The 27,901-nt window shown below is 42.7% G+C and overlaps 1 protein-coding gene and 1 long non-coding RNA gene across 12 annotated transcripts in view; both read right to left on the reverse strand.

Annotated features, from left to right (window-relative positions):
* AGFG1 (ArfGAP with FG repeats 1) overlaps window positions 1–26,962 on the reverse strand; it is a 68,274-nt gene extending 41,312 nt beyond the window's left edge. For 4 of the 11 annotated variants that reach the window (XM_073359885.2, XM_073359880.2, XM_073359878.2 and 1 more), the window contains exons 1-2: window positions 26,479–26,961; window positions 8,702–8,795 (exon numbers count right to left, since the gene is read on the reverse strand). In XM_073359885.2, the coding sequence (XP_073215986.1) occupies window positions 8,702–8,795; window positions 26,479–26,645 (261 nt within the window). In that variant the 5' untranslated portion in view covers window positions 26,646–26,961. Of the gene's footprint in view, window positions 1–8,701; window positions 8,796–26,478 lie in introns of all 11 variants that reach the window. The other 7 variants (XM_073359884.2, XM_073359883.2, XM_073359877.2 and 4 more) reach the window with 5 other exon arrangements.
* On the reverse strand, window positions 1,227–4,871 carry LOC140917324 (uncharacterized). The gene is made up of 2 exons (XR_012160789.2): window positions 2,686–4,871; window positions 1,227–1,749 (listed from the first exon to the last, which is right to left on the reverse strand). It is a non-coding gene; the product is annotated as an uncharacterized LOC140917324 (long non-coding RNA).
* Window positions 26,963–27,901: the final 939 nt, after the last annotated feature.

Genomic DNA, 27,901 nt, shown 5'->3' on the forward strand with positions numbered 1-27,901 from the left:
TACTTCTCCATGTTTCTGCAAGCGTTTGTGGATCACTCTGGGCATTTCACAGACAGCAATGCAGGGTGGATTAGAAAGGTGCATGATGCCTGTATCTTTAGGAACACTGGCCTGTACAGAAAGCTGCAAGCAGGGACTCTCTTTTCAGACCAGAAGATCACTGTGAGGGGAAGTTGAAATGCCCATACTGATGCTGGGAGACCCTGCATACCCCTTAATGCCATGTCTCATGAAGCCGTCCATGGGAAACCTAGACAGTAGTAAGGAGCGGTTCAACAGGCTGATTAGGTGCAGAATGACCATTGAATGTGTTTGGCTGATTAAAGGTGTGCTGGCGATTCCTACATGGAAGGTTAGACCTTAATGAGGAAAATACTCCCATGGTAACAGCGCAGAGGTGGGCAAACTATGGCTCACGGGACCATCCTGCCCAGCCCCCGAGCTCTCCGCCAGGGAGGCTAGCCCCCAGCCCCTCCCCGGCTATTCCCCTTCCCCTACAGCCAAGCCTCCGCGTGGGCAGCACTCTGGGCAGCAGGGCTGTGCACTCCTGCAGGGCAACACGGCAGGGTGTCTGTCTCCAGTTGGGCGGCACGGCTGCCAGTCACGCTGCTCTGAGCGGCAGGGTAAGGCAGCCAGTCCTGGGGGGCAGTCAGGGGACAGGGAGCGGTTGGATGGGGCAGAGGTTAGTGCTGGATGGGTCAGGGGTTCTGAAGGGGGCAGTAAGTCAGTGGGTGGGAAGTGGGAGGGGTCAGATGGGGGCGGGGACCAGGCTGTTTGGGGAGGCACAGCCTTCCCTACCCAGCCCTCCATACAATTTCGCACCCCAATGTGGCCCTTGGGCCAAAACGTTTGCCCACCCCGTTATAGCGGCATGTTGCACACTGCATAATATTTGTGAAAGGAAGGGTAAAAAGTTTACTCAGCGGTGGACTGCCGAGGCAGAACACTTGGCTGTTGATTTTGAGCAGCCAGATACCCAGGCTATTAAAGGAGTGCAATGTGGGGCAATGAGAATCAGAGATGCCTTAAGGCAACACGTTGAAGATGAAAACCAGTAATGTTTGTTGCTATGCGTGGGACTGTAATGGCTAATTAAATTTGGTATACTACGAAGCAGTTGTGATTGTTAAGGCCTAGGATTTAATATAAGGAATTGATAAAAAGTGCCTGTTGATTTGCAGGTGTCATCTGCTATTGTAACTTGCACGGAAATAAATAAAAAGTGCTTACAATTCAAAGAACTTTGCTTTTATTGCCAAATAAACCACACCACCACACGCACACACAGATTTTTGGTAGGGGAGAAGGTACTGGGGGCAGGAATGACTAAGCTAGCGTAAGTCCAGCTTTTGTTTGAAAAGCTGTCTGTGGGGGTGGAGTGTAGAGGAAAGCACGAAGTGCCAGAAAGCGGAAAGGAATGTGCAGGCGGAGTTTGTGGAGCACACGAGAAAGAGTTCTGAATGTGCTAAAGGGGAGAGCGCACACGCATCTGCTCAGTCTGGACTGTTACAAGAGACTGGAGCATGTCAGTTTGATGCTCCAAAACTTTTATCACCCTCTCTGTAGCATCCCTATTGTACGCATCATTTTACTTTCTTTCCTGCTTGTCACTTTCCCTCCATTTCTTGCATTCAGTCTTTTCTGCCTCTGAAGCAGCACCTCCCAGAATATATCTTCCTTGCTTCGTCTTGGGCATTTTATCTGGCGCAGATGCTCTGCTGCTGTTGGGAGGACTTCTCAAGGTCATGTCTGGAGAGGCATAATTAACAACAAACAGAAGTACTATTGTCAACTACACACAGAGCATTGAAATACTACATTAAAATACACAGCTGGTAACATACTTAGTTTCTCTGTGACCCTAGGCAAGCACATGTGCAGGAGAACACCCCAAGTATGGTGAGTGAACCCAAGGGCAGGGGCATTCTTCATCGTTGAAAAGCAATGTGAAAGGGTTGTGGGGCACTTATAGGGGGCAACACTCTAAATTTTCCCACCACTTTCCACAGGTGGGGTCACTAGGGAAGATCTCACTCCTGAGGGGAAGCAAGGGTGCATCTGCTACATACTTGTGGCTTCTGCCCCAATCCCTATGCTGCTTGCCTGTGTGCAGCCTTTAGCCCTGCCCAAGTAATTGCAGTGTGGCACAGGAAAGCATCTCTCAATGGGGGAAGGAACAAAGCAGCTCTGCCAAGTAACCTCTGGCAGAGGATTGCTGAGTACCTCCAGGACAGTTTCCTAGAGATCTCTCTGGAATATTCTTGTGAAATCTTGGAGTGCATCAACTCCCTGTTTCGTTGTACTGCCTCGCTGTGCGGGGAAGTGCCCAGCACACAGAAACACAGCCAGCCTTGTATATTTCTCTGCCCTCTCCTCTCCTTGTTCTGGCTCGCCAGAGAGCAACTGCTGAGACTGGCTAGACACCTCTAGAATAGAGAGCAGCTCCGACTGGATGCACCACCAGGCAACTCTGCCATGGGCTTCACATCTTCTTCAGCCTCCACCTCATCATTAATGGACTTCCTCCTCTGGGTTAGGTACACTTTCTACTAGCTTCAGACATGCTGAAGTATCCACAGTGCTCTTGGCGGTGGAGGTGGGGTTGCCCTCTAGGATAGCATCCAACGCCTTATAAAAATGGCAAGTCTGGGGAACAGTACTGGAAAGAAAGTTTGCCTCCCTTGCCTCGTGGGATGCATTCCTCAGCTTCTTCACCTTTGCTCTGTACTGCAGTGTGTCCCACTCAGATCCCTTTTCGCACAAGCTGCACACAAGCTGGCAAAAGGTATCGAAATTCCTATGGCTAGAGCAAAGCTGGGACTAGACAGCCTCCTCTCCCCAAACACTTATCAGATCCAGTAGCTCCAGTGGTCCAAGAGCGAGATAGTTTGCTGCGCAGAGACGCCATAGCCACGTGGGAGGATGCGATGTGAGCTCTCCATGCTGAGCAAACAGAAAGGGGAATTTCAAAATTCCCGAGGCTTTAAAGGGGGAGTGGTGGAAGGTGGTTTATGTGGGGGCAGGGCTGCGGAGTTGAAAATGCTCAAAGTGGTCAGGATGGGCATTGTGGGACACCTTCTGGAGGCCAACAGCAGCGCTGAAATTAAGCATGGTGTCTACACTGACACTACAGAGATAAAGCCTTGGCACAAAAAGCCTTGACTCTCATCGAGGTTTTGTTTTTTAACAGCGCTGCAACTGACTAGTTTCATCACAAAACATGGCTTTGCAATGTGTACACCTCTGCTATTTCATCACCAAAAGCTGCCTTTTGGCAAAAAAGCTTGGCAGTTTAGACCAGCCCTTGGAATTAGGGGCTCATATACATTAATTACCACATAATAAAGTGAACTAGTCTAAAATGAAGATTAAGGAGCCAATCATGTTAAATATGGCATTACATTTCTTGCCAGATACAAGCAGTGAGAGAAGAACAAAAAAATAACCAATCGTTGCAGCTGTGATTGGTGTGTGCTGTAGGCAGTCAAAATGTCTACCGCCAATTACAATTGGAATGACACACATAGTTAGGCAACAATCCAAATTAATGTTCAATGGACTGTGCGTACATGCTACAACAAACATTCATGCTTGTTTTATTAGCTTTTAAACAATTCAATACTTGTTAGTCAAGACCAGCCTTCTCTTTTTTCGTCTCAATATGCATTATATTATTTTCTGTCCAACACTACCTTTCCATCCCACGTACAAGCAAAGCTAACAACTTGAGTGAGTTAAATTTTTACAACATGCCACTGAAAATGCACCCAACTGTTTCACGTCTAAGTCACAAGTTAGGATGGATTACTCATGGATTTGGCCTTCTAAAGAGCTAGACAAGGCCACCTTAAATCACTAGACATTGTTACAGGTCAGGCATTTCCTTTAAAAAAAATTTTTAAATGAATTTTTGATTGACAAAATTGAAAAGAATCATTGTTCAGCTACAAAGGTCAAAATTTAAGATAAAGTGCCAAAAGACAGATTACTGGAAATCAGGGCAAGTATTTTTTTAAACAGGTAGAACTGGGAAAGCTTTTTGGAATGGAGTGTTTAAAATTAGATATCTAAAATCTTAGACAGCCAACTTCTAATCAATTTTGTTAAAGAGCCCTGCAAAGCAACAGCATTGATATAAGAAACTGTCCAACAGTTTTCCTATGAAATGATATTATTTCTTATTTCTGCTTTCAAGATGTACATAAAATGTGCTACTTTGTGCAGCAAATTAGGCCAATAAAGTAAGCGTTTCATTGGGATACTCCAATTTTCTCCAGAAATCAGATACATTCTGGACTATTTTATATCTCAAGAGGACAACAGAAAAAAAATGCTTATTTTAACAAATCAAGTATATTTTAATTGTTCCATTCTTTTTTTCTTTTTTTTGACTAAAACATTAAAGCACTATCCAAGAGATGCTCTGTAATCAACATTTATACTTCATCTAAGTTTACTTAACTTATACTAAAGAGATCTACTCTTGTTGATACTACACCACTAAGGACAAGCTACTGTGTCTCTAAGGCAACCTGAAACCAATTTACCCAGTGAGGCCCTCTGGTTTCTGGAGCAGCTTTGTTTAAGTCAAAGCAGCATTTTGAAAAGGGAACAATACAGTCAGCACAGTGATCCCCATGTTACTTGTTTTGATATTAAACTCAAGCCGCCTATGTTGTCCCATTTAATTTTCAACATACTGAAGATCTTTGGACTGATAATACAAATGCAACACAGAAGCAATTAAAAGAGACAGTGAGGTTTGATGGTTTTGGCACCTTAAAACGGAGTTTAGTATTATGGGTGAAACATTAGCTGTATATTTCTGCTATAAGAAAAGGAGTACTTGTGGCACCTTAGAGACTAAAATTTATTTGAGCATAAGCTTTCGTGAGCTACAGCTCACTTCATCAGATGCATTCAGTGGTATTTTCCACTGAATGCATCCGATGAACTTAGCTGTAGCTCACGAAAGCTCATGCTCAAATAAATTTGTTAGTCTCTAAGGTGCCACAAGTACTCCTTTTTCTTTTTGCGAATACAAACTAACACGGCTGCTACTCTGATTTCTGCTACAGTTATCTTCATGTAGTAAAAGAGCAGTTATTTGCACCTCTTAGCCACTGTTGCAAACTTTTGAAGACACTGGAAGTGTGAACAGAATATAGACCAATGAAAAGCTTTCTTGACAATCGTAATATTTTAAATTAAACTTTGATTCTAGAACATAATGCTATGAACAAGAGGGTGGTATCTGTAGCAAATTCCATGATCAGAGTTTTACACTGTGATCAGAACATTCAGAGCCCCAGCTACACCCCCAAACCAACACAAAGCTACAATATTTTATAACGTATTCAAGCCCTGACTTGAAGATTTGTGAAACTGCAACACTATTCCGATTTAAATGTTTGATTTTAAACAGTTACGAGCCAAACAATTTCATAATTAGACTAATAACTTCAGATTTTGTTCAAGTCGGTCTAGAAATGATTGCTAGTCAAACTCTTCAGAAAGTGCTATGTATCACCCCCAAAAAAGCAGCTTTTTAAAAAAGATTTTCCTACTTTCATTCTTAAAGCTGAACCAGATTGTCATCAAAGAACATGCTTATACTTTGTTATAAAGGATGATCATTTGTAGGGCTGTCAGTCAGCTAACTCATGAGATTAACAAAAAATTAATCACGATTAATAAGTTTTAATCGCACTGTTAAACAATAATAGAATACCAACTGAAATGTGTTGTAAATATGTTTGGATGTTTTTCTACATCAAATATATTGATTTCAATTATAGCTCAGAATACAAAGTGTATAATGCTCACTTTATATTTATTACAAATATTTGCACTGTAAAAGTGATAAACAGAAGAAATAGTATTTTTCAATTCACTTAATAGAAGTATCACAGAATCATAGAATATCAGGGTGGGACCTCAAGAGGCCATCTAGTCCAACCCCCTGCTCAAAGTAGGGCCAATCCCCAAGTTTTGCCTCAGATCCCTAAATGGTCCCCTCAAGGATTGAACTCACAACCCTGGGTTGAGCAGGCCAATGCTCAAAACCACTGAGCTATCCTTCCCACCCCCCCATTCCCCTACCATACTGTAGGTGAAAGTGCAACTTGTAATTTTTTTTTAAAAAAAACAAACAACTGCACTCAAAACAAAGTAAAACTTCAGCGCCTATAAGCTTCATGCTTACCTACATGCTTCCATGCTGATGATCTCGTTTAAAAAAAAGTGTTAATTAAATTTGTGATTGAACTCCTTGGGGGAGAATTGTGTGTCCCCTGCTCCCTTTTACCGCATTCTGCCATATATTTCATAGCAATTATAGCAGTCTTGGATGATGACCCAGCACATGTTGTTCACTTTAAGGACACTTTCACTGCAGATTTAACAAAATGCAAAGAAGGTACCAATGTGAGATTTCTAAAGATAGCTACAGCACTCATCCCAAGGTTTAAGAATCTGAGGTACCTTCCAAAATCTCAGAGGAATAAAGATGTGGAATATGCTGTCAGAAGTCTTAAAAGGGCAACATTACAATGCAGAAACTGCAGAACCTGAACCACCAAAAAAGAAAATCAACCTTCTGTTGGTGGCACCTGACTCAGATGATGAAACTGGACATGTGTCAGTCCGCACTGTTTTGGATCGTTATCAAGCAGAACCTGTCATCAGCATGGAAGCATGTCTTCTCAAATGGTGCCCGAAGCATGAAGGGGCACACGAATGTTTAGCATATCTGGCACATAAATACCTTGCAACACCAGCTACAAAAGTGTCAGGTGAATGCCTGTTCTCAATTTCAGGTGTCATTGTAAACAAGAAGCAGGGAGCATTATCTCCTGTAAACCTAAACAAACTTGTTTGTCTCAGCTAGTGGCTGAACAAGGAGGAGGACTGAGTGGACCTGTAGGCTCTGAAGTTTTACGCTGTTTTGGTTTTGAGTGCAGTTATGTAACAAAAAACCCCTACATTTGTAAATTGCACTTTCACAATAAAGAGATTACAGTACTTGTATGAGGTGAACTGAAAAATCCTATTTCTTTTGTTTATCCTTTTTACAGTGCAAATGTTTGTAATAAAGTGAGCACCGTACACTTCGCATTCTGTGCTGTAATTGAAATCAATATATTTGAAAAATGCAGAAAAACATCCAAAAATATAACAAACTTCAATTGATATTCTATTACTAACAGTGAGATCAATCAGGTTTTTTTTTAAATTTTTTGATAGCCCTAATCATTTTTAGTGACTTGCCTTGTCAACATTCTCTTAAAGCATAAGTAAGTAGTCTCTAATCCAGCGGTCTCCAACCTTTTTATGCACAAGATCACTTTTTGAATTTAAGTGCAACACAGGATCTACCCTGCCCCTTCCCCAAAGCCCCGCCCTGCTCACTCCAACACCCTCTCTCCACCCTCACTCACTTTCACTGGGCTGGGGCAGGGAGTTCGGGTTCAGGAGGGGGTGTGGGCTCTGTGTTTGGGCCAAGGGGTTCAGAATGCAGAAGGGGGCTGGTTCCAGGCTGAGTCTGGGGCAGGAAAATGGGGTGCGGAAGGGGGCTCCAGGCTGAGGTTGGGGCAGGGAGGCGGGGTGCGGGCTTCCGCCGGGTGGCACTTACCTCAGGTGGCTCCTGGTCAGCAGCACAGCAAGGCTAAGGCAGGCTCCCTGCCAGGTCCCTGACCCACACCACTCCTGGAAGGGGCCAATGCACCCCTGTGGCCCCGGGAGAGGGGGGGTGGGGGAACTGGCTCTGTGTGCTGCCCCTCTGCAGGCACTGCCTCTGGAGCTCCCATTGGCCACAGTTCACCGTTCTCGGTCAATGGGAGCTGCGGGGGGAGTGACTGCAGGAAGGAGCAGCGCAAAGACCCCTGCCCCTCTGCAGGGGCCTACTGGCTGCTTTCAGGAGTAGCATGGGGGCAGAGCAGGCAGGGAGCCTGCCTTAGCGGCAGCCCCACTACATCACCAGCCGGAGATCACGATCAACCTGGGAGAGTCTTCAGGATCGGCCAGACGATTGCATTCGACCAGTTGGTGACCACTGCTCTAATCCATAATGCTGTAATACTTCCACTGTGGGCTCCAATAAGTTCTCTGCCCCCTTTCCTTCTGCTACCCTTCCTCCCCTCCAGGGCTTTAAGAACTGATTTTACTGACCTGTTTTTACTGACTTTTTGCCATGTGCACGATAGATATAAGAGCATGCAACAGATTTATTCTGTTTAATATTCTTTGTCTTCAGACACTGGTGATGCCTTCAGTCTCCATGGATGGAGCTTACAGGGCAGGAAAATAAGAGTGCATACTGCATCTCTCAGGAACACACAGCAGAAGGTAATAGGAGTTGCAGCATAACGGACTGACATACTTCAAGCACCTGACTAGACTTTCTCCAAGCCAAGGGAGGGGAAATGGACACCTAAAAAGAAGGGTAAAGGTTCCAGCTGTATGACCCCAGGTCTCTCCTGGTTAGTGAATAGTGCATTAATTGATCAAAATCACAATGTTTTCCCATGGTAACTGAAAGAAATTCTCTTTTTTAAAATGTCCATTCAGAAGATGGAATTCTTCAGTCTACTTTTGGGCTGCAGCACTTGTATGTTCTCTAGAGAAATTCTTAAAATCAAATATTGGAACAAATTAAGTCATTCACCAAACATTAGGTATTCTACAATAAATAAGCACTTACTTCATTCCCATGTTTCTGCAGAAATTCTATTTCCTGTTGCGTGAATGTGGTCATGGAGATAGATTTAACCCTGTGGGGTGGATTTAAACCTCGCCTAAAGAAGTAGAAGAAACTTTTGTCAGTATTCTGAAAAATCAAAACGTAATACCACTTCTATATTTCCAATAAGCTAAAAAACAATTTAAATTAAAATATGGTTTAAAGAGCTGGGCTTGGGAAGATATGCAGTGAAACTACAGCCAACCAACCTAGTGAACCCTGAATGGTACTGTATATTAAATATACTACACACAAACTACATTAGAGGAATGTTGAGCCTGCAAAGTCAATCCCCATATTTGCTTGTGCAACCTTAATTTTGCCTCTTTGTTAACTATGATAGGTTTTTGTTATATAACTTTTTCCTACAGTCCAAGTGTCCCTCCCTCAGCGACTCATCCAATCTTCTTTCCCCCCCCACACCTCAGCCTCTTCTCCCAGTCCTTGCCCAGCCAGTCCCAGTTCTCCCTGCTCCTTTCCCAATCTTGCTTTTTGTCAGATCTTTGACCTCTCCCCAACCCTACCACTAATCCTCAGTCCCAGTCATTTTGCCTAGTCAATTTCAGCTTCCATCTCTACCTGCCAGTCTCCCTGCCCACCTTGTCTTTGCTCCGATTTAGTCCACCCTCCATCCCCATGTCTGCCTTATTCCCTCTGCATTCAAATCCAGGCAGCTTCTTCCTTCACACTGCCTGTGCACCAGCGGGGGAAATATGAGACCACAAGAGAGGCACCTTACTTTCAGTTCCAGTGCCCAGACCAAGATCCAGCACAGCTCCAATGGAAAGTTTCATTGAGCTCCAAAGTAGAACATGCTCAGTGCCAACAGAATCTGAGAATTTAGCTGCTAAAATGAACCTATACGGAGCATGGGTAAATCACAATTTTTCAAAGGCTTATAATTTGGCCAAATTTTCATGAAAACAGCCAACAATGCATTCCTAACAAAGGCTACACCCCTGCTCCCACCCCCATCCCACCAAATGTAAAGTCCTTGCACCAAAGCATGGGTGCACTAGAGCTGCTGAAAGATATCACCACCAGAAATTTTAACATAAAATTACACTTTCCCCTCCAAAATGGCTGAAATTTCAAAAAAAGATCAGCCTTAGACAGTCTCCTGACATAGAAAATTCCAGCCCAAACAGTTAAATGCTGCCATAGTTACAAAAAATTGAAAACAGGATCTTATAATGGGAAACGTCCGGCAACCTTAGTAACAGGCATGCTACAAACCCTGCCGGTAATATTATAGAGATCATGTTTAAAAACAGTTATGGTTTTGCAAATAGGGAACAATCATTTTAACTGGAGCCTTCTAACGTAATGTATGCACTGGATATGCAAGTGGGTTAAAATGCCTTTTGCTTTAGCTACACTGCACTCTTGCATCCGATGCAATAATTTATACTAATACAGAGACCAATCTAAAAAAAATTATGTTGGACAACAGTAGTTCAGTGTGAAGCTCTGGATGAGGTTTTGGTTTGTAGCAACAAGGTTTTGTCAACATTAATCTAGTGTTTTTGCTGTTAGAGTTCCAGCTGCAAAGGACACCTGCCCACTGAGGAAGTGATTCAGAAGTAAGGAGCATAATATAAGCTTCTAAGTACTCCTTGAGAAGCTACTCCTAGGAGCTTGTGGCCCCTTTTGTTCAACTTTATTAACTATGCAACAATCTTGAAGGACCTGACTCAAGATATGAGGTGTCAATCCAGCTTGAGGGATAAATTCTGTCTTGCTTGAAGGAGCCATTAGATTTATGTATTTATTTGCAAGTGGAGAGGTTTTGGGTGGAATGAAAGTTACTCAAGGGTTTTGGGTTTTTATATTATATATTTGTGCTTGTAGTAATTCCCGTTTTGGGGATAGATGGAAAAAATTAAACAGAACATTTAACACATTAGCCAAGACGTAGATATTTCATTATTACTAGTTTGGTATAAAAAGGGAGTGACTGATATTTCTACTAATATAGGTTAGATAATAAATACCAAAAACAAATAATAACAAACTTTAACATTGGTGTTCACGAAGCCTGACTCAGGCTCCCTTTAAACATGTTTTTTACAAAAGCAAGTGACCCCAGTTAAATATTATAGACTGTAAACTCAATAATAGTTCCCCTTATAAAGAAAAAATATTATTTCCTTTTGACCACACTGGAAAAGATGATTGATAAAAAGCAAACAATTCAGTGGATGATAAATCAGAAGTTCCGAAGGATTTTTTTTTCCTGTTAGACCTCTCTCCTGTAAGGACGAGATTACTTTAGCAATTTGGGGTTGAGATGCCTAACTATGGATTTGGGAGGCACCCACATTTCAAAACGCCTGCTGGTCTTATTTTGCTGCAAAACATCAACCTGAATCTTACCAAGAGAAGTAAACAATTTACAGTTTAATTCCATACCCAATTACATCAACTCAAAATATTTCTAGTGTTAAGGGAGTTTCTCCACTCTGAGAACTAATCCTAATTGTGATGAAGTGAAATATTCACAGCTCCCTGGAATGATCATTGCATCCCACATTTTGGCTGCACAGGCCCCAAAGTAAGTTCAGATGGTATTAGGGATTAGCCTAGGCAGACAGAGCCTTAGGCAGGTGGGGAGCAGAGTTGGGGGGGGCGGGCTCTGGGCACCACCAAAATTTCTACAAACCTGCAGCCCCTGCTAAATCATTCTCATGTGCTTCACCAAGTATGATATACCCAGTTGTTTCAAGAAAGTGACCGGGCAGTCTTTACAAAAGAGTTGAAGTTATCAGAAAACATGTTATGCTTTAAAGAAGAGAAAGCAGGGATGCAGGACACTTTATACACTACAACAGCCCCCAGTTCCAGCCTTCTAGTTTCACAAAAAGACACTCTCACTTTACTTCCTCGTTGGAAATAATTCAAGTTGGTATCTGGGAAAGAAAAAGGGATAAATATTGCTCTCTCTTTTTACACTATTTGCTGAGACGACCAATCTGAGGGAAAGCAAGTGTACAGTCAAGCCATTCCAAATGTTTGAGGTCCAGCTGACATGGGCAAGAATGAATCTTGGGCTTGTATGGTTGGACACACATTACAACAGGGAAAAAAAATGGGAAATATGTTCAAGTGTACACATTTATCTATAGACCTACAGAGAGCGAGTCACTTCAGCTCTATTCACGTGCAAATACCATATTAACACAGCAAACTCATCTACTTCTGTGATTAGAGTAGCATTTCTGCCCTTCGTTTTGGTTACCATTGCTACAAGAATCTCCTGCAGTCCATAAAACCCAAGACTGGTCCAAAGATAACATTTGGCTAATTATTGACCAGTTGTCAAAAAACAGACAAATATTTTAAGCACAAATTAGAACAGTCACAAAAAAAAGTAAGACTTGGTGGTCTCCAGTAGCCCTAGCCTTAGGTATTTTTGCTTAATTACAAAAACAAATTACTGAACTGAGTTATTTTAACTAGAACAATGAAAAACAATGAAATGAAGCTCTAGAAAATTAAAGAATAATTAATTTTACAGGTTAGCATTTAAATGTGAATGGACTTCAAGACTGAACAGTTACAAAAGAAAAATTAAACAGCAATTATGCAAGAAACAGTCATTTTTAAATGCACTTATGCTAAGTAGGTGGCCAACTCTACAAGCATCTTGCTTTTTGTTATTTTTCTTTACCAGCTTCAACTGCTACGTTTACATCTTTGTCGTCAAATTCATCAGCGTCTCCTTCTTCCTCTTTGTCTCGTGATTACTGAGTCATCTTTTCAGATGCCATTTTCTTCTGTAATCTTAAATTGTGATTCACAGTCACCAGCTTCCGAGCAGTGAAGGTCTTCAGTCTATTCCTGGTTTTCAACTGGACGATTCCCTGAACTGACCAATTTCATTCTACACATGCAGCAGTACGTGGACGTGTTAAAAAATTTCTGCCACCATAGCGAGAGTGCAAGGAGGACACCCTTTTCCATCACAATGAAAGAGCAAGATGTTTTGATTTAACTGCTGGGACTGCACTCCACATTGCTTTGCAACTGAACGGGACACTTCTTGCTTTATAGATTTTCTACCTCCATCAGCACTGTTTGTTCATTCATTTGGATATCCTTTGAACATTTCAAACAGCCATTAAGAGGTCACAAGTTGAATTACATTAGTCTTCAGAAAGGGTTTGCCCTAGAAGCATGGATCAAGAAGGTAGGCAGTATTATGTGCAGGAACGACCACCTGATTTTTCAATGATATTTTGTCTATAATCTTTTTCTCTTCAGATTTTGTAAGTGGACTGTTCTTTTCACAGTCCACTACACAAATACGTTTCTTAATATTCAGGAACCTGTTTTTGGCTTCATACAATGTAGAACTACTATTTTCCATATTCTGAATGGACTGAGCTACAGTTTAGGCCAAGAGATGAAGGGGGATATGACCCCACCACTTCTTCAACCGAGGGCTGACTGAAGAGTCTTCTTGCATATCTGAAATTCTTTGAGGCATTTAACAGCAGATAGCCTTGTTGTGCTAGATGGGTTACTCAAGATGGGTAAAACTGAATGTTGTACTAAATTAAACAAGTACCATTTTTCAGCGTGTTTCTGAAAAATTTCACACTGCTCTTCACTTGTGTCATGTCACAGAGAGCGGTCAGATCTTCAACATCACCAATGAGAAGCCACGTTGTAAGGACAGCACATCCGTCACAGGGTTTGGATACTCAATTATCAACAAAGCCCAAGCAGCTTTCATATTAGCCACATTGTCAGTTAACGGAAATAACCTTCTGGGAACCAATTCATTGATTATATTTTTCAACTGGTCACCAATTTATTGGGCTATGTACTAATCCTCAATTGTGCATCAGAATAAGTAAAGCACTAGTTGTGAAGTTCTCATGAAGTTGATGGTACCCTCATTGTGAATATTGCTACATCCATCAGAAACTGCTTGTGCAATATGAACGTCAATCCTCTCTCTTTCACATAATCTGCTTTGGCATTCGGAAGAGTTCCTGTAAGCCATTTCCTACTCAGTACTTTATAAATTGGATGTAATTTACAACAATTTCTATCTTAAAAGATTTTCAACTATATGAAATGGTGTATTGCTGGCATAAATACCTCTGGCAAATATATGGTCAAGTTGGTTCTTCTGGTCAAAGGATATTCTCGCCGAAAAAACTTGTTAATTCCAACTTGAAGATCAGAAGACTTCCCAGGAGTAAGTTTTCAATGCTAAACTTATCAGAAGATGAAGAAATAGAACTAGCACCACTTTCATAGTCACCCATATTACTGCCCTCAGCATACAACTCCATGCTTTGTGATGATGCTGCCAAAGACGAAACAGAAGGAGAGTGCAGAGAAGGAAGAATTTTGCTGCAAAACAGTTTTCCCTTTCTTGCCATTTGACTGCAATAAATCTTTGCCAGTAGACAGACATCACTGAACACATCACAAGAATTCATGTTTCTCCATTCTATCTACATGTCACATACACAGAACAGAACCTGCACTCAGCTTTAACAGTTTTTCCATGTTCATGTTTAACAAACAAATTTTCCATATAAATTTTTTTTGGCTTTCCCCAAATCTACATAATTTATTAGGTCTCTGTTGTTAATGTTTCACTACTTCTGGCATGCTCTTGTTCTCTGAATTTCAATCATCCAAAAGCCATTCACTTCTATTTCTAGTTGCTGCAGTTCCAGAAGATTCCATCCATCAAAATATTTTTTGATATGCTGCTTGTCTGCCAGCCCCCAGGACCAAACAAACAGTTAATAGACTGGCTTACCAACCCTCCTTAGTCATATTTCACCATCAATACCCAGTCTTAGCCCTTGTCACAAAAAAAAATAAAATAAAAAATAAGAACCTATGCATGCATGCATGCCAAATAAATGTAAGTATTGAGGCACATGTCACAGTACCTTATTTTCCAAGTTTTCCCACTTTTTACATCACTCCCTTGTTTTTCACAAAGGTCTTCTCCTACAACCCTGCTGTCCTTTAATTGTTATCACATCTGCTTCTGCACAGAAGCACCAGCATGGTCCTAATTAAAAAAGGAAGATTACTCACTGGGAGTTTAGTTAATGCTAATGTACGAGACTGAGACAATGAAACAGATTCTTTCCAAATTTTTTGTCACTATAGCAGTGTTGGTCATGTGTAAAAAGTAATCTACACCATGAGAAGCAGCATATATGACAAATTATACATAAGGTCAGACTTCAGAGTAAACAGTTCCATTTTTATATAGTGATAACTAAAGATTCCATGGTACTTTAAATAGCACTATTGTACCTAGTACTCCCTTCAGTAAGGCTATCCCTATACTACAGCGTTTCTGGTGAAGACTCTTGAAGCCAACAGGAGAGAGCTCTCCCATCAGCTTAATAACTCCTGCCTCCGCAAGAGAAGCTCTCCCCGACATAGCGCTCTCCACATCGGCGCTTAGGTCGCTATAATTTACATCACTCAGGGTGTGTATTATTCATACCTCTGAGAGACGTAAGTTATATTGGAGTAATATGCAGTGTAGACATAGCCTAAGATAGTTTATTTATAGATTCTGGTCTCCAAAAACTATTGATAGGATATGACTGTTAAATATTCCACGTCAGTGTATAAAACTTAGTTTGGAAAAGTCTACAGATATCTCACATATTTAAAAAGTGTTAAATAAAAGCATGCTCTATATTAAACATGGAATTATACAAAATGTGTTAAATGGATGATTTAAACAAATATGAAAAGTTTTAAATTGAAAATGCATCTTACAATTAAAAGTTAATAAAAAAGCATGTTAAATACAAAGCAGCATTTAACACTCAGTACTTGCATTAACCTCATTTATAAATGCATCCAGTTACCAGATTTCAATGCTGTTTCCACCTGATCATAATATTTTTGCATATCTTTAGGACCTCTCTCCTCCATCTGAGCTAAATTTTTTTAAAGGAGCACTCCCAATCACAACACAATTGAAAGGAAATTCTATACACAGAACTGCAGCTAAACAAATCTGTTGCAAATGCTGACAACAGTAGTCCATAATTTACTCCCAAGGGAATGTTGCATAAAAAAAAATAAGAATTCTGCACACAATATTTTAAAATTCTGCCAATTTTATTTATCAATAAATGAATGTGGAGGCTCCAGTACGGCAGTGGGGAGCACAGGCCACTGGCTGCATGGAGGTGGGACTGCAGCTCCCCCGGGACAGGGACTTGGCCATTGTGCTGTGTCAGGGTTTGGTGCAGCCTAAGGACCGGCCCTGCCCCTCCATGCCAGGTGCACTAGGTGTGGGCAGGCAGGCTCAATCTAGTAGAATTTAAGCGTGGAGGGGTTGGGGTGGAGGAAATCCAGGCATGGGGTAAGAGGGTCCTGTGTGGGGCAATCTTGGCATGGAGTGGCTCAGTGCGGGATATAGATACATAGGGTCTTATGGGGGGTATTCCGGATGCAGAAGCAATGGGACTCTGCAGGGAGGTCCAGGTGAAGGTGGTTTGGGGTCAGTGGGAGGGGAGGGTCTGGGTGCAGGGGGCTCATCAGGGTGGGGGTTAAGTGGGCCTGCTTAACGGGGGAGCCCCAGCTGCAGCAGAGGGGAAACGCCGCATGCCAGACTCCCACTCCCCTGATCCAGATTTCCCTGTCCCCTTCTTTTCTGCATCCCCTCCCCTTCTCTCCCCAAATTGTTCCCTGTCCCATCCTCCTCCCCTCACTCCCACATCCCTCCTCCTTCCTTCCCCAACTGCCTCTCCCTCCCCCACCCCCTTTACCCCATCTCTCCCACCACAGGTACTCACTGTTGTCCTCACAGAGAGGGAACAACTGGCACTAGGAACCAGCATCCTGCTGCAGAGCCCATTGGCAAGCTCCAACAGCTGGGCAGTTCTGTGCTGGCAGGAAGTGGCATGTGATGCCGTGTGTCCCCCATCTCTCCTCTGTTTGGGGGGTATTGCCCCCGACCCTGCACACAGCTTCCCTTTGCTTCCATGTCACTTTCTTCAGGAAGCAAAGAAATCTGCCGGAGGCGGGGACGGATGACATTTTCTGTGTGTGCACAGAATTCCCCTAGGAGTAATAATTATTAGAAACCCTTACCACAAGACAAATGGGTTATAATATGTAATGTTGTATAATAATGTTTGGGTTTTTTTTGTTTGTTTGTTTGTTTGTTTTTTTAAAGGTCATCTTACATTTCTCTAGTCAGCTCCTATTATTCAGAACATCTTTCAAAAAAGATGCATTTAACATTCTCTTGCAAGAGAGACAGAGCGGAGGAATAAATTTTCATTCTTCACGTCCAACGTGGAATCACAGGATGACATATGTTTAGTGTTTTAAACATATCTGTACTTTAGAATGAGATTCTGTAATGCAATCACCACTCCTTGTTTTTATCTCTATCAAGGACCAGATGTGGGAGTGACTAGCTAGAACAGCATATTTTAAACTATTTGAGTAATCTGACCCCAGCATCTCCTGTGTGCAATCTGTATTCTCACATTCGCAGCAGATATTTTCCCAATTCCTCTGTCATAAATATAAAGGGAAGGGTAAACCCCTTTGAAATCCCTCCTGGCCAGGGGAAAGCTCCTCTCACCTGTAAAGGGTTAAGAAGCTAAAGGTAACCTCGCTGGCACCTGACCAAAATGACCAATGAGGAGACAAGATACTTTCAAAAGCTGGGAGGAGGGAGAGAAACAAAGGGTCTGTGTGTCTGTCTATATGCTGTTTTCTGCCAGGGATAGACCAGGAATGGAGTCTTAGAACTTTTAGTAAGTAATCTAGCTAGGTACGTGTTAGATTATGATTTCTTTAAATGGCTGAGAAAAGAATTGTGCTGAATAGAATAACTCTTTCTGTCTGTGTATCTTTTTTGTAACTTAAGGTTTTGCCTAGAGGGGTTCTCTATGTTTTTGAATCTAATTACCCTGTAAGATATCTACCATCCTGATTTTACAGGGGGGATTTCTTTATTTCTATTTTTATTAAAAGTCTTCTTGTAAGAAAACTGAATGTTTTTTCATTGTTCTCAGATCCAAGGGTTTGGGTCTGTGGTCACCTATGCAAATTGGTGAGGATTTTTATCCAACATTTCCCAGGAAAGGGGGGGTGCAAGTCTTGGGAGGATTGTTCATTGTTCTTAAGATCCAAGGGTCTGCGTCTGTAGTCACCTAGGCAAATTGGTGAGGCTTTTTACCAAACCTTGTCCAGGAAGTGGGGTGCAAGGTTTTGGGAAGTATTTTGGGGGGAAAGACGCGTCCAAACAGCTCTTCCCCAGTAACCAGTATTAGTTTGGTGGTGGTAGTGGCCAATCCAAGGACAACGGGTGGAATATTTTGTACCTGGGGAAGTTTTGACCTAAGCTGGTAAGAATAAGCTTAGGAGGTTTTTCATGCAGGTCCCCACATCTGTACCCTAGAGTTCAGAGTGGGGGAGGAACCTTGACATCCTCTAATCCATGGCCTGCCATTAATTAATTGTCATTTAAAAACTATTTTATTCCATGCTGCTTTCAACAAGGAATCACTCATATGTCTTACAGGAAGAATCTCTACATGCATTGCAGACATTATTATTTTTGGCATATTGCAATGATTGCAGTGTAGATTATAGATCCCTTTTATACCATGGAAACGATCATTCATGTTTTTCTTCTAGGGGGAAGTCACTTTCATGAATGCAGCAAGTGGCATACTTCAACAAAATGCTATACCAACGTTTCCCAAATGGTGGGTTCCAATCCACCAGTGGGACACAGGTAGGGTCTAAGTGGGTCAAACATGCCTCAGAAGTACTCCTCCACCCATGCTCTCACTTCCCCAGGACAGCAAGGAATGGCATGTGGAGCAGGATCTGGGCAGCAGTGCAGAGCAAGCCCCTCTGGGGTACAAGCAAGATGTGACAGGCTGCTGACTGTCCACTCACTGATTCTGGACACTTACTCCACACTGCTACTGTTGCCAACCCAGATCCCACTCATTTTACCAGAAGCCAGGCAGCGATCACAGCCACCTAGGACTGCAGGAGAGGACAGGGCTGAGAAGAGTCAAGCAGGAGACCTGGGCTGAGAAGGGTAGGGCAAGGGTAATGGGGGGTTCACAAAGATAAAATTGTGGTTGATTTTAGTAAAAAAAAAAAAAAAAAAAAAGCCTTAGTAAAAAAAAAAACTTTTCAGAACCACTATACTATAGTCTTATATTTAATTTAAGGGTACTGAACAGACATACGTTACCCTGATGAAAACCTCATGCTATAATTTATAGTCCTGATGTAACTAGCATCTTTACAGTTCTTTACAGCAGTTAGAGTAAGAAATTCAGTTAGGTTGTCATTGGAGATTAAGTATTGAAAATACAGACCTAGAGCCAGTTTTTGTGCATCTTTTTGTAGTTGCCCTTGCAAACGCATTTTGTTCCAAGATCAGAATGCTCATCCTAAACAGCAGAGTAGCCCAAGCTCAAAGAAAACCATGTTTTTCTCCTTTGCAAATAGCACATCTGATGTGGCATAAGGGGAATAGGCCCTTATTCCCAGTGAATCAAGAGTCAGACATCCTGCCTGAGGGACATATACCAATCCATAAAGAGAAGGCCACCCTCTTGCACTACCAAAGGCTAAGTACACTATCTCAGCAACCCTCCCAGCAACTGCTCCCTTATAAGACAAGGAAATTTTGACCACAACCTCTAATCCCCAGCATGACAAAGCATTGTACCACCACAAGATGGATGCTCTATTGCATCAGTTACTACTGATAATTGCATAAATGTTTTTTAAGTCTCATTCTTATGAATATGGACATAAGACATTTGGTTGTCAAACTTAATATGTTATTAGTCCAACAACCTTATTAGTTGGGGATACTTGTTGTTTGATTTCTTTTAAAGGGGGTTGCTTGGTAAAGGTGGTGATGGAATGTAGGCATCCCTAGGAGATTGATTTAAGGATAGGTTTCAGAGTAGCAGCTGTGTTAGTCTGTATTCGCAAAAAGAAAAGGAGTACTTGTGGCACCTCAGAGACTAACCAATTTATTTGAGCATGAGCTTTCGTGAGCTACAGCTCACTGCATCCGATGAAGTGAGCCATAGCACACGAAAGCTTGGGCTCAAATAAATTGGTTAGTCTCTGAGGTGCCACAAGTACTCCTTTTGATTTAAGGATATGGTAAATGACAGTGGAGCACAGTGGACTGTGCCAGCAAGTGGAGAAGTAGAAGGAAATGTACCATTAGGAGACCACTTTATTTTGTGGCTGTATGTCAAGAATGTTTTGAGCTTAACAACCCTAATGCAAAACATGGCTGTGAAAAAAAATTCGAAGGTGTTTTTGTTTAGTATATATGCAGTGATGTCACACCCACATACAGATTCATAGAATGCCCCCTCTCCCAGATTCTACAGAGAATTTAAAAAAATAGTAAAAGTGATTGCCAGAGACAAATTTTAGCTGGAAATCAATTTCAGAGCCTTCCTATTAAAAATGCACGAAGAGAAGAAAAACTACAAAGGAAATTCAAAGGGCTTAAAAGCCCTTATGTGAACATTGCCACTGAACAGCCACTAATGGGAGAGCAAAAGAAGAACGTTTACCCCTTCTGAGCCCACTTCAAAAAACTATGGAGTTTTAAATGAAAGGCGCCACAACACAGTGTGCCAAGACAATCTAAAGCATGTGCGCAAGCATCCTCACATAGCTATAAAAGCTGGGTGTATTGGTGGAGCTATGCCAATACTACACTTTAAGCAACTCAAATAGTTAAATATGCTAATTTTGTCTTTTAAGAAGGCCAACACACAGGAGGACAGAATTACAACTGATTTAACTGATCAAATCACGTTAAAATCTTTCATGTTAAACCTGTGATATCATTCTTGGTAATCTGTATCTGTTATTTCTTGCACTGTACAGTAACAGCAGTTAGGGCACTAGCCTAGGATGTGGATTTGAGTCCTTTATCTGCCAGTCTTCCTGCGTGACCTTGGACATGTCACTTAGGGAACTGAGACACAGGGCCATACAGATACCTAAGGTAGATAGAGATAGATGCTACCCTGAGCAATGGTGTAATTTTTCCAACTGTAACAAGACAGAATTGATTTAAATCAAAAGTACAATAAAAGCTTTTTTAACCAGCAAGTTGGGGGTACAGGGGTGCCACTAAATTAAAAATGCCGGTTAACTCAGAGGGAGGGGGTTGGAGTGCGGGGAGGAGGAGGGGGTTGCGGGGCACAAGGTGCTAGACAGGGGGAACCCCCCCCACCTCCGATGGCCCCCCGCAAGCAGCTCCCTGTCCCTGCTGCTTCAAGTGGAGGCGCGGCCAGGTGGTTCAGCTCTGCAAGCAGGCACACTGCCTCCATCTACAGGCGCCGCCCCCTGCAGCTCCCATTGGCCGCAGTTCCTGGCCAATTGGCTGGGAGCTGCAAGGGCAGCGTGCCTGCAGAGCTGCCTGGCTGCACCTCTGCCAGCAACAGCAGGGACGCAGAGCTGCTTGCGGGGGGCTGCCAGAGGTGAGCGCTCCCACGCGCATCTGACACCCCAAACCCCACACACACACACACCCCAACCACCTGCCCCATGCCCCCTCCCGGACCCAAACTTCCTCCCAGAGCATGCCCCACAGCCCCTTCCATGACCCAGCCCCGTTCCGGCCCCGCACCAACCGCAATATAAACCTGACTTTCAGTGCAGATCAGAAATGCTGGTTTACAGAGCTTGCCAGTTGGTGAAGTGCTGGATAAAAGAGCTTTTACTGTAAGATGCTACAAAAGAGCAGTGAAAAAGCCAGTGAGTAGAAAGGGTTCAGTCATGTGTCACTATCATCCAGAAGTGACACAAGTGAGCCAGTTCCGATGTAACGTATTGCAGTTCCATAGCTGTACGTTTGCAACAAAGAGGGGGCCAAAAGCAGAGCTAAAGCTAACTGTACTACTTCAAATTCTATTAACCTATGGAATCCACCAGTTTCCACATATTAAGACAAACTTAAATCTAACAAGTGTTTAAGTTTAGTAGGAGTCTGTTACAGACCACTAAATCAGACTATAGAACCACACAACTGTTGTATCTATAATATATAGAAAGTAAAGTCTCATATTGTCAATACTAAAATATCCTTCTGAATTTCTGAAAATTATAGACAATTATATTTAGATTTCATTTGAGAGATAAATTCATCTTATAAATGAATGCGAGACGAGGGGTTTCCTTGGTTCAACTGAGCATGAATCCCAATTAGAATTAAAAAAAAAAAAAAAACTTAGAACTAGAAGGGAACTCAATAGGTCATTAGTCCACTGCAGTGAGGTAGGACTAAGTATTATCTAGACCATCACTGACAGGCGTTTGTCTAACACGTCTAAACCTGCAATAATGGAGATTTCATAACCTCCCTAGATCAGTGGTTCTCAAACTCCCCCCCACCCCCCAGACCACTTGAAAATTGCTGAGGGTCTCGGTGGACCACTCAATGATCTTTCCAAATGTTATTTGTACCGTTAGCTAACTATTGTAAAGCACTTGGTTAAAAGCGCTATATAAAAAAAAGGTAATTAACTTTTTTTGTTCTACAAATAAAAGCACACAATTCATATTTTAATATCAGTAGTCTTACCTTTCTAATGCAGTGGATGTGCCCTCTCCCCCCCAACGCGGCAGCCCCTGAGCTGAGGCTAGGAAGAAGGGGCGGAGGGGGGGCTCTCCCCAGCAGCCGCAGCCCTGGAACTGGGAAAAGTCGTCTCTTTCTCTGGCCACCGCAACCCTGCACGTCCCAAATTCCCTTCACCCCATCTTCTCACTCCACTGCCCCCTCCCGTCTACCCGCTATTTCCCCCACACACCAGGCCACCACCTCACCTTACCTGTGCATCTTCTCCAGGATCCAAGCACCAAATTAGCGGACCCATCCTTGTGCACCTCCACTAACTAGGCCCTTCATTCTCTTGTGTGCGGCTGCCCAGGCACACACCTTAGAGTGAACTATCCGCGGACCACCTGAATGGAGCTCGTGGACCACTGGTGGTCCATGGACCACAGATTGAGAACCACTGCCCTAGATAATTGGTTTGTGTTTAAATGCCGTTACAGTTAGGAAGTGTTTCCCTAATGCCTAACCCACAAACATAGTTTTAATTCCTGATTTAAGTACAAAATACAACTTTAACTATCAAGTCAAGACCAATGTTTTCACAACAAAGACATACTTGTTTTTTCACCATGGACACATCTTCTGTGACACTGAGCAAGCTAATAAGACTATTTTGGAGAGAGTTGGAAGTGGACAGCAAAAAAGATCACCTATTTGAATTAAACCTAGTTTGCACTGCAAGTTTCTTTTCTCCCACACCTTAATTACAAAAGCTGACAGGAGGTTGTTGGAGAGGAGCAATGCTATATATTTATCAGTCTTAGTCAAAATAAAGTATGATCTATACAGTTAGACTTCATCAGACAAATTCTGGAAACATCTTCTGAAGGTAACTGAATACCAGCTTTAAAAGTTTAATGCTGACAATAATAAGTATAAATTTTTCCACTATTTACATAATTTCCCTCTTCCAAAATAATATCTGAACCAAAATTAAGTGCCACTTTAATCTGCAGAATAAGAATCTGATGTTCCATCATTGCACAATGCATTTTAGATTTGAAATAACTGTCTCACTATACTACAAAGGAAGTACATTTTGAAACAATAGTGAAAAACAAAAATTAAAATTGGAACATAGGAAAAACTGTATCTGTTACTGTAGAGTATGAAACAGATGATGTGATAAATTGCATGAATAAAGCTCTACAGTAAATAATTCCAAACCACAACCACTGCAGTAGGTGTCAAAACTATATGAACTACAGTAATTTTAGGGTAATTTTGAATGAGACCATATGCAGAAGCTAACAGTTTAAAATCTTGCTCTACTACTAAGTTCTCTCTCTCATCACTGTTGAATTCCACATTAAAAATTATGTCTGTAGTAAGAAACAAGTTGGTTTGAATTATAGTTCCATTTTGACATGAATACTGAGTGAAACTTCTGAAAGACAATGAGACAGCAAGACTAAGGGCTTGTCTACACTGGCACTTTACAGTGCTCCAACTTTCTCGCTTAGCGGTGTGGGGGGGGAAAAAACACCCCTGTGCGCTGCAAGTGTCAGTGCTGTAAAGTGCCAGTGTAGACAGTGCACCAGTGCTGGAAGCCGTGCTCCCAGCACTGGTAGCTATGCCCCTCGAGAAGGTGGGTTTTATAGAGTCGCGACTACATAGCCACGTTAAAGTGCTGCCGCGGCAGTACTTTAACATTGCCAGTGAAGATGTGCCCTTAGAGAAACACCAGCAACCGTCCTAGCTATTAGACAAGTGTTACTTGTATCAGCATTAAGTATATTAACTCACTCTGCAAAGAAAGCATAAATTGGATATGGACAGGTTCTTACATAACTATTATGGCTTTTTCTTGATTCAGAATACACGATATATGAAGAAATTATAAGCCAAAATGAAAGTCTGAGACTAAGTTTATTTCAAACAAAATATTACAATTTTTGAAGACCCATTAATTGCTATTTACTCTATTTGTAAAAATAGTAGCCACTTCCTTAGGATTTTAAACACACATTGCATATTTAGAAACGCTGGGCAATGACTTTATTTTTACTTTATTAGAAGATTAACAAATTATATCAAAAGACTAAGAAGCTCTCCTTCAAAGGATATCTTTGTCTCTTCAGCTATTTGTATGTATGTGTAGCGTCTACCAGTGGTGGCTAGACAATTAGCAGCCCACATCCTGCAGTTTGACTTGCTGTGGGTGAATCCTTCCTCTTATTGTAGACTGGACTATAGACCTCAGTGGTCCATAAACAGAAGCACTAACTGGTGAGCTAGAAGGGATCCAAGTCACTTGCATCCCAACTGAAGTCACTTTTTGTATATCACATGTGCTCATGTTTATTTAAAATAGCCAGCTTGCCAATTAAAAATAGTACCGTTATGAGTAATTTAAATGTGCTATCAGTTTAAGCAGAAGGAACGTATCCAGTCATTAAGCTTATGTACAGCATATTCAAAACTATTTTAAGATAAGCACAGGTAATTTATTACTTTGAATTGGCTACTTTAGGAACCAAGTATACATCCAACTCTAAAGCCCATTCACATTTCCACAATCTGAGCTCACTTTTCAATTTTGAATGGCCTTCACACAAGTATACACATGTGAAGAGACATCTGAGCAAAACACAATGAAAAGAAAAGGAAAAGCAAGATTAATTAGGAGTCTAGTGGTATAAAAAACAGCTTATTCAAAGGAAATGCAGCATAGAACTAACTTGTTTGCTTTTTTTAAAGCTACCAGTGTTATACCAAGACACTTAGTTTGCAATTGCTATCTCCCCCCTTCCCCCCCCACTCACACACACACACACTTCTTCATTCCCATTCAATATAAAGAGCTAGGTTATTTGGATTTCTGAATTCAATATACAAACCCAAGTCATCTAATGAAATAATATTTACTGCCTAAACACTGTCAAATTGCTTCCTTCCTTTAAAACTCAAAGCAGTAAACATCTGCACATGCAAAGCTTTATCCATCTCACTGAAGCCAATATGACTAAAGTTACACAGATGAGTTTACAAGATACCCTTTAAAACCAACTGCTCTTCAATGCTTCTGATTTCATTCACTTCTTTCTGGTGGGGATGGGGGTGAGGCAAAGGAAGATATGGAAGGCTGTTGGGTCCATTATTTGTACAGTACACGTGTAAGCACAGCAATTCATAAAGAATCAATTCTGTATTTCGGTACAGCAACCGGAAAACATTCTTGAAATTTCAACAGAGTTTCATTTCCAGTAACTTTGGACAGCTTAAAGATAAAGTTACCATTATCACATGAAAATTCTACCAAACTATCTCCTGTACTTTCCACAGTTTAAACTTTAATCCAGTCGAAGAAAACCAACTCATTTATATAAGCAAACTGTTTGACAGCCTGGAATTCCACAAATTCTGTCCTACCTCATCATGACCCTTCATGCATCACAATTTTATGAACTAAAATATGTATCAAATCAAAAACAATGATTTACCTTACTAGCAACAGGTACTTTGTCAGTATTTATTTTAGAATTAATCCTTCCATTATTTTGAGAAAAATAGTCATGAAAATGAGTAGTTTGCTTCCCTCCCTTCCAAACATCCCCCTAGTGTTGCTTAAAAATACGATTTCTATATTTTTAGTTTTTAAAATGCAAGTGATTTGAGACTCAATCTTGCAAGAGCTTGGACTAAATAGGGTCACACAACTATTCATATGAATACATGCTTGCAAGATCAGGCCCTAACTCCCCTAATCCACGTTATTAGTCTCGTATAATCATTTTCCAAGTGCTAAAATAATGACTTCTGGTACACCACAGTGTTAAGCAAACTCAGAAGACTAGTTAAAATTAAAGGATCAGCAGGGTAGTAAAACCCAGCCCAGAGAAGGGAAACCAGGCCGTTGTCCGGTTCAATCCCCCAGGGCAAACTAAGCGCCGTTGCTGGATACGTTCAAACAGCCTTGCGAGATCACCAACGGTTACCGGCCTTCGCACCGCCGCCCACCCCCCGCCAACGGAGGAGGAGAAGGAAGGGAACTTGCCCTCGCAAGAGAATCACCCACCCGAGGCAAACGCCCCAGGCGAGAGCCAGCCGGGACCCCCCTCTCCCGGCCCCGGCCCCGGCCCGCACTCACAGGATGCCGGAGCAGGAGGTGCACACGAAGCTGCCCACAGTCATGTCGGTGTAGGTGGGGCCGCGCTGGTCGCAGTCGAAGCACTTGCGGTTGGGCGGGAGGCTGCTCATCTCCCGCAGCAGCTTCAGGTGCTTCTCCTCCTGCTTCCGCTTGGCGCTCGCGGCCATCGCCCCGCCTGGGAGGCGAGAAGCCGGCAGGAGCCGGGCCCCGCACACACCGGGCGGCGGCGGCGGCACGCAGGGGCCCGGGGGTTGAGGGAAGGCGGCGGCGGGCCCCCCTCGGCCTCGGGGGGAGGCGGCGGCCGCGACGCGGGGAGGCGTCGGGACCGGGACCAGGACCAGGCCCGCGCGCAACGGGGGAGCGGCGCCGAGGAGGCCAGGAGCGGAGCGGGGCCTGGGGCGGCTGAATAACGAGCTTAGGCGGAACCTGCGCGACACCTAGGCGTTGCGGGATCAGACAAGGAGAGCGGGCCCGAGGCGGGGGCCTGGGACGGCTGCGCCGAGTGCGGTGGCTGCCTGCAGCGCCCCCTGCCGGCTGGGGGGACGCGCAGCTCCCCGATCTCAACCCGACAAAGGCGTGGCCACTGGGGCTCTTACCTGGAGTGGCCGAGGTGGGGAGGAAAGGCCAGGGAGGGGCGAGGGCGAAAAGGAGGGATTCGGATGGGTGTGTTAGAGGGAGGGTGTCTTCCGCCCGCCCACTTCCTGGATTCCCCAATAAGGCAGACCTAGAGCTAGCCCAAAAGGGGGTGGGAGGAGGAGGTTCCTGTGGACACTTGACCACAACTCAATCTTTTACATTTCCAAACCCCTTTTTCAGACTGTCAGCTTCTTGGCAAAGCATCAACAGTCAAAACATTGTGGCAGCCCCCCCCCCCCCCACACACACACACACACACGCACGCAGTTTTCACAGGTTTGGCATTTTGATTAAATACCAACGTTTTCTGCAGCACTTTTCCCAAACGTATCATTTAGTTGAAACTCCAGTTTTCCATCAGAAAACAGTTTTGAAGGAAAAATTTCCACCAGTCAGCACTCCCCTGAATGCGACCAAGCCCTTGCTGACATACAACAGAGACAGGGCTCACAGAAAGTTTTTCAGGAATGTGAATGTCATTGTCATGTTTGCAGTGTTGTTGCTCTCAAATGAACTCCCACAGAAAAATTATAAAAGACAAAAGCACCATGTCGCTTGTGGGCAAACACTTTTCACAAAATGATCATTCCATATCTGAATCTCCGTCCTCAAGAAAAACCTGCATAATATGGTTAAAAGGTGAGCCTGGGAGCTTAACATTCATAACATTGCTAGACACGAACAATCATGGTTGTAAAAAAAACACTGGATTTATGGTGTATTAAAACAATCTGTAACCCGCTAAACCCCACTTTTTGTTAGACTGCAGAAGTGTTATCAGGTCACT

This window comes from Lepidochelys kempii, chromosome 9, assembly GCF_965140285.1.
Source record: "Lepidochelys kempii isolate rLepKem1 chromosome 9, rLepKem1.hap1, whole genome shotgun sequence".
Classification (NCBI taxonomy): Eukaryota; Metazoa; Chordata; order Testudines; family Cheloniidae; genus Lepidochelys; species Lepidochelys kempii.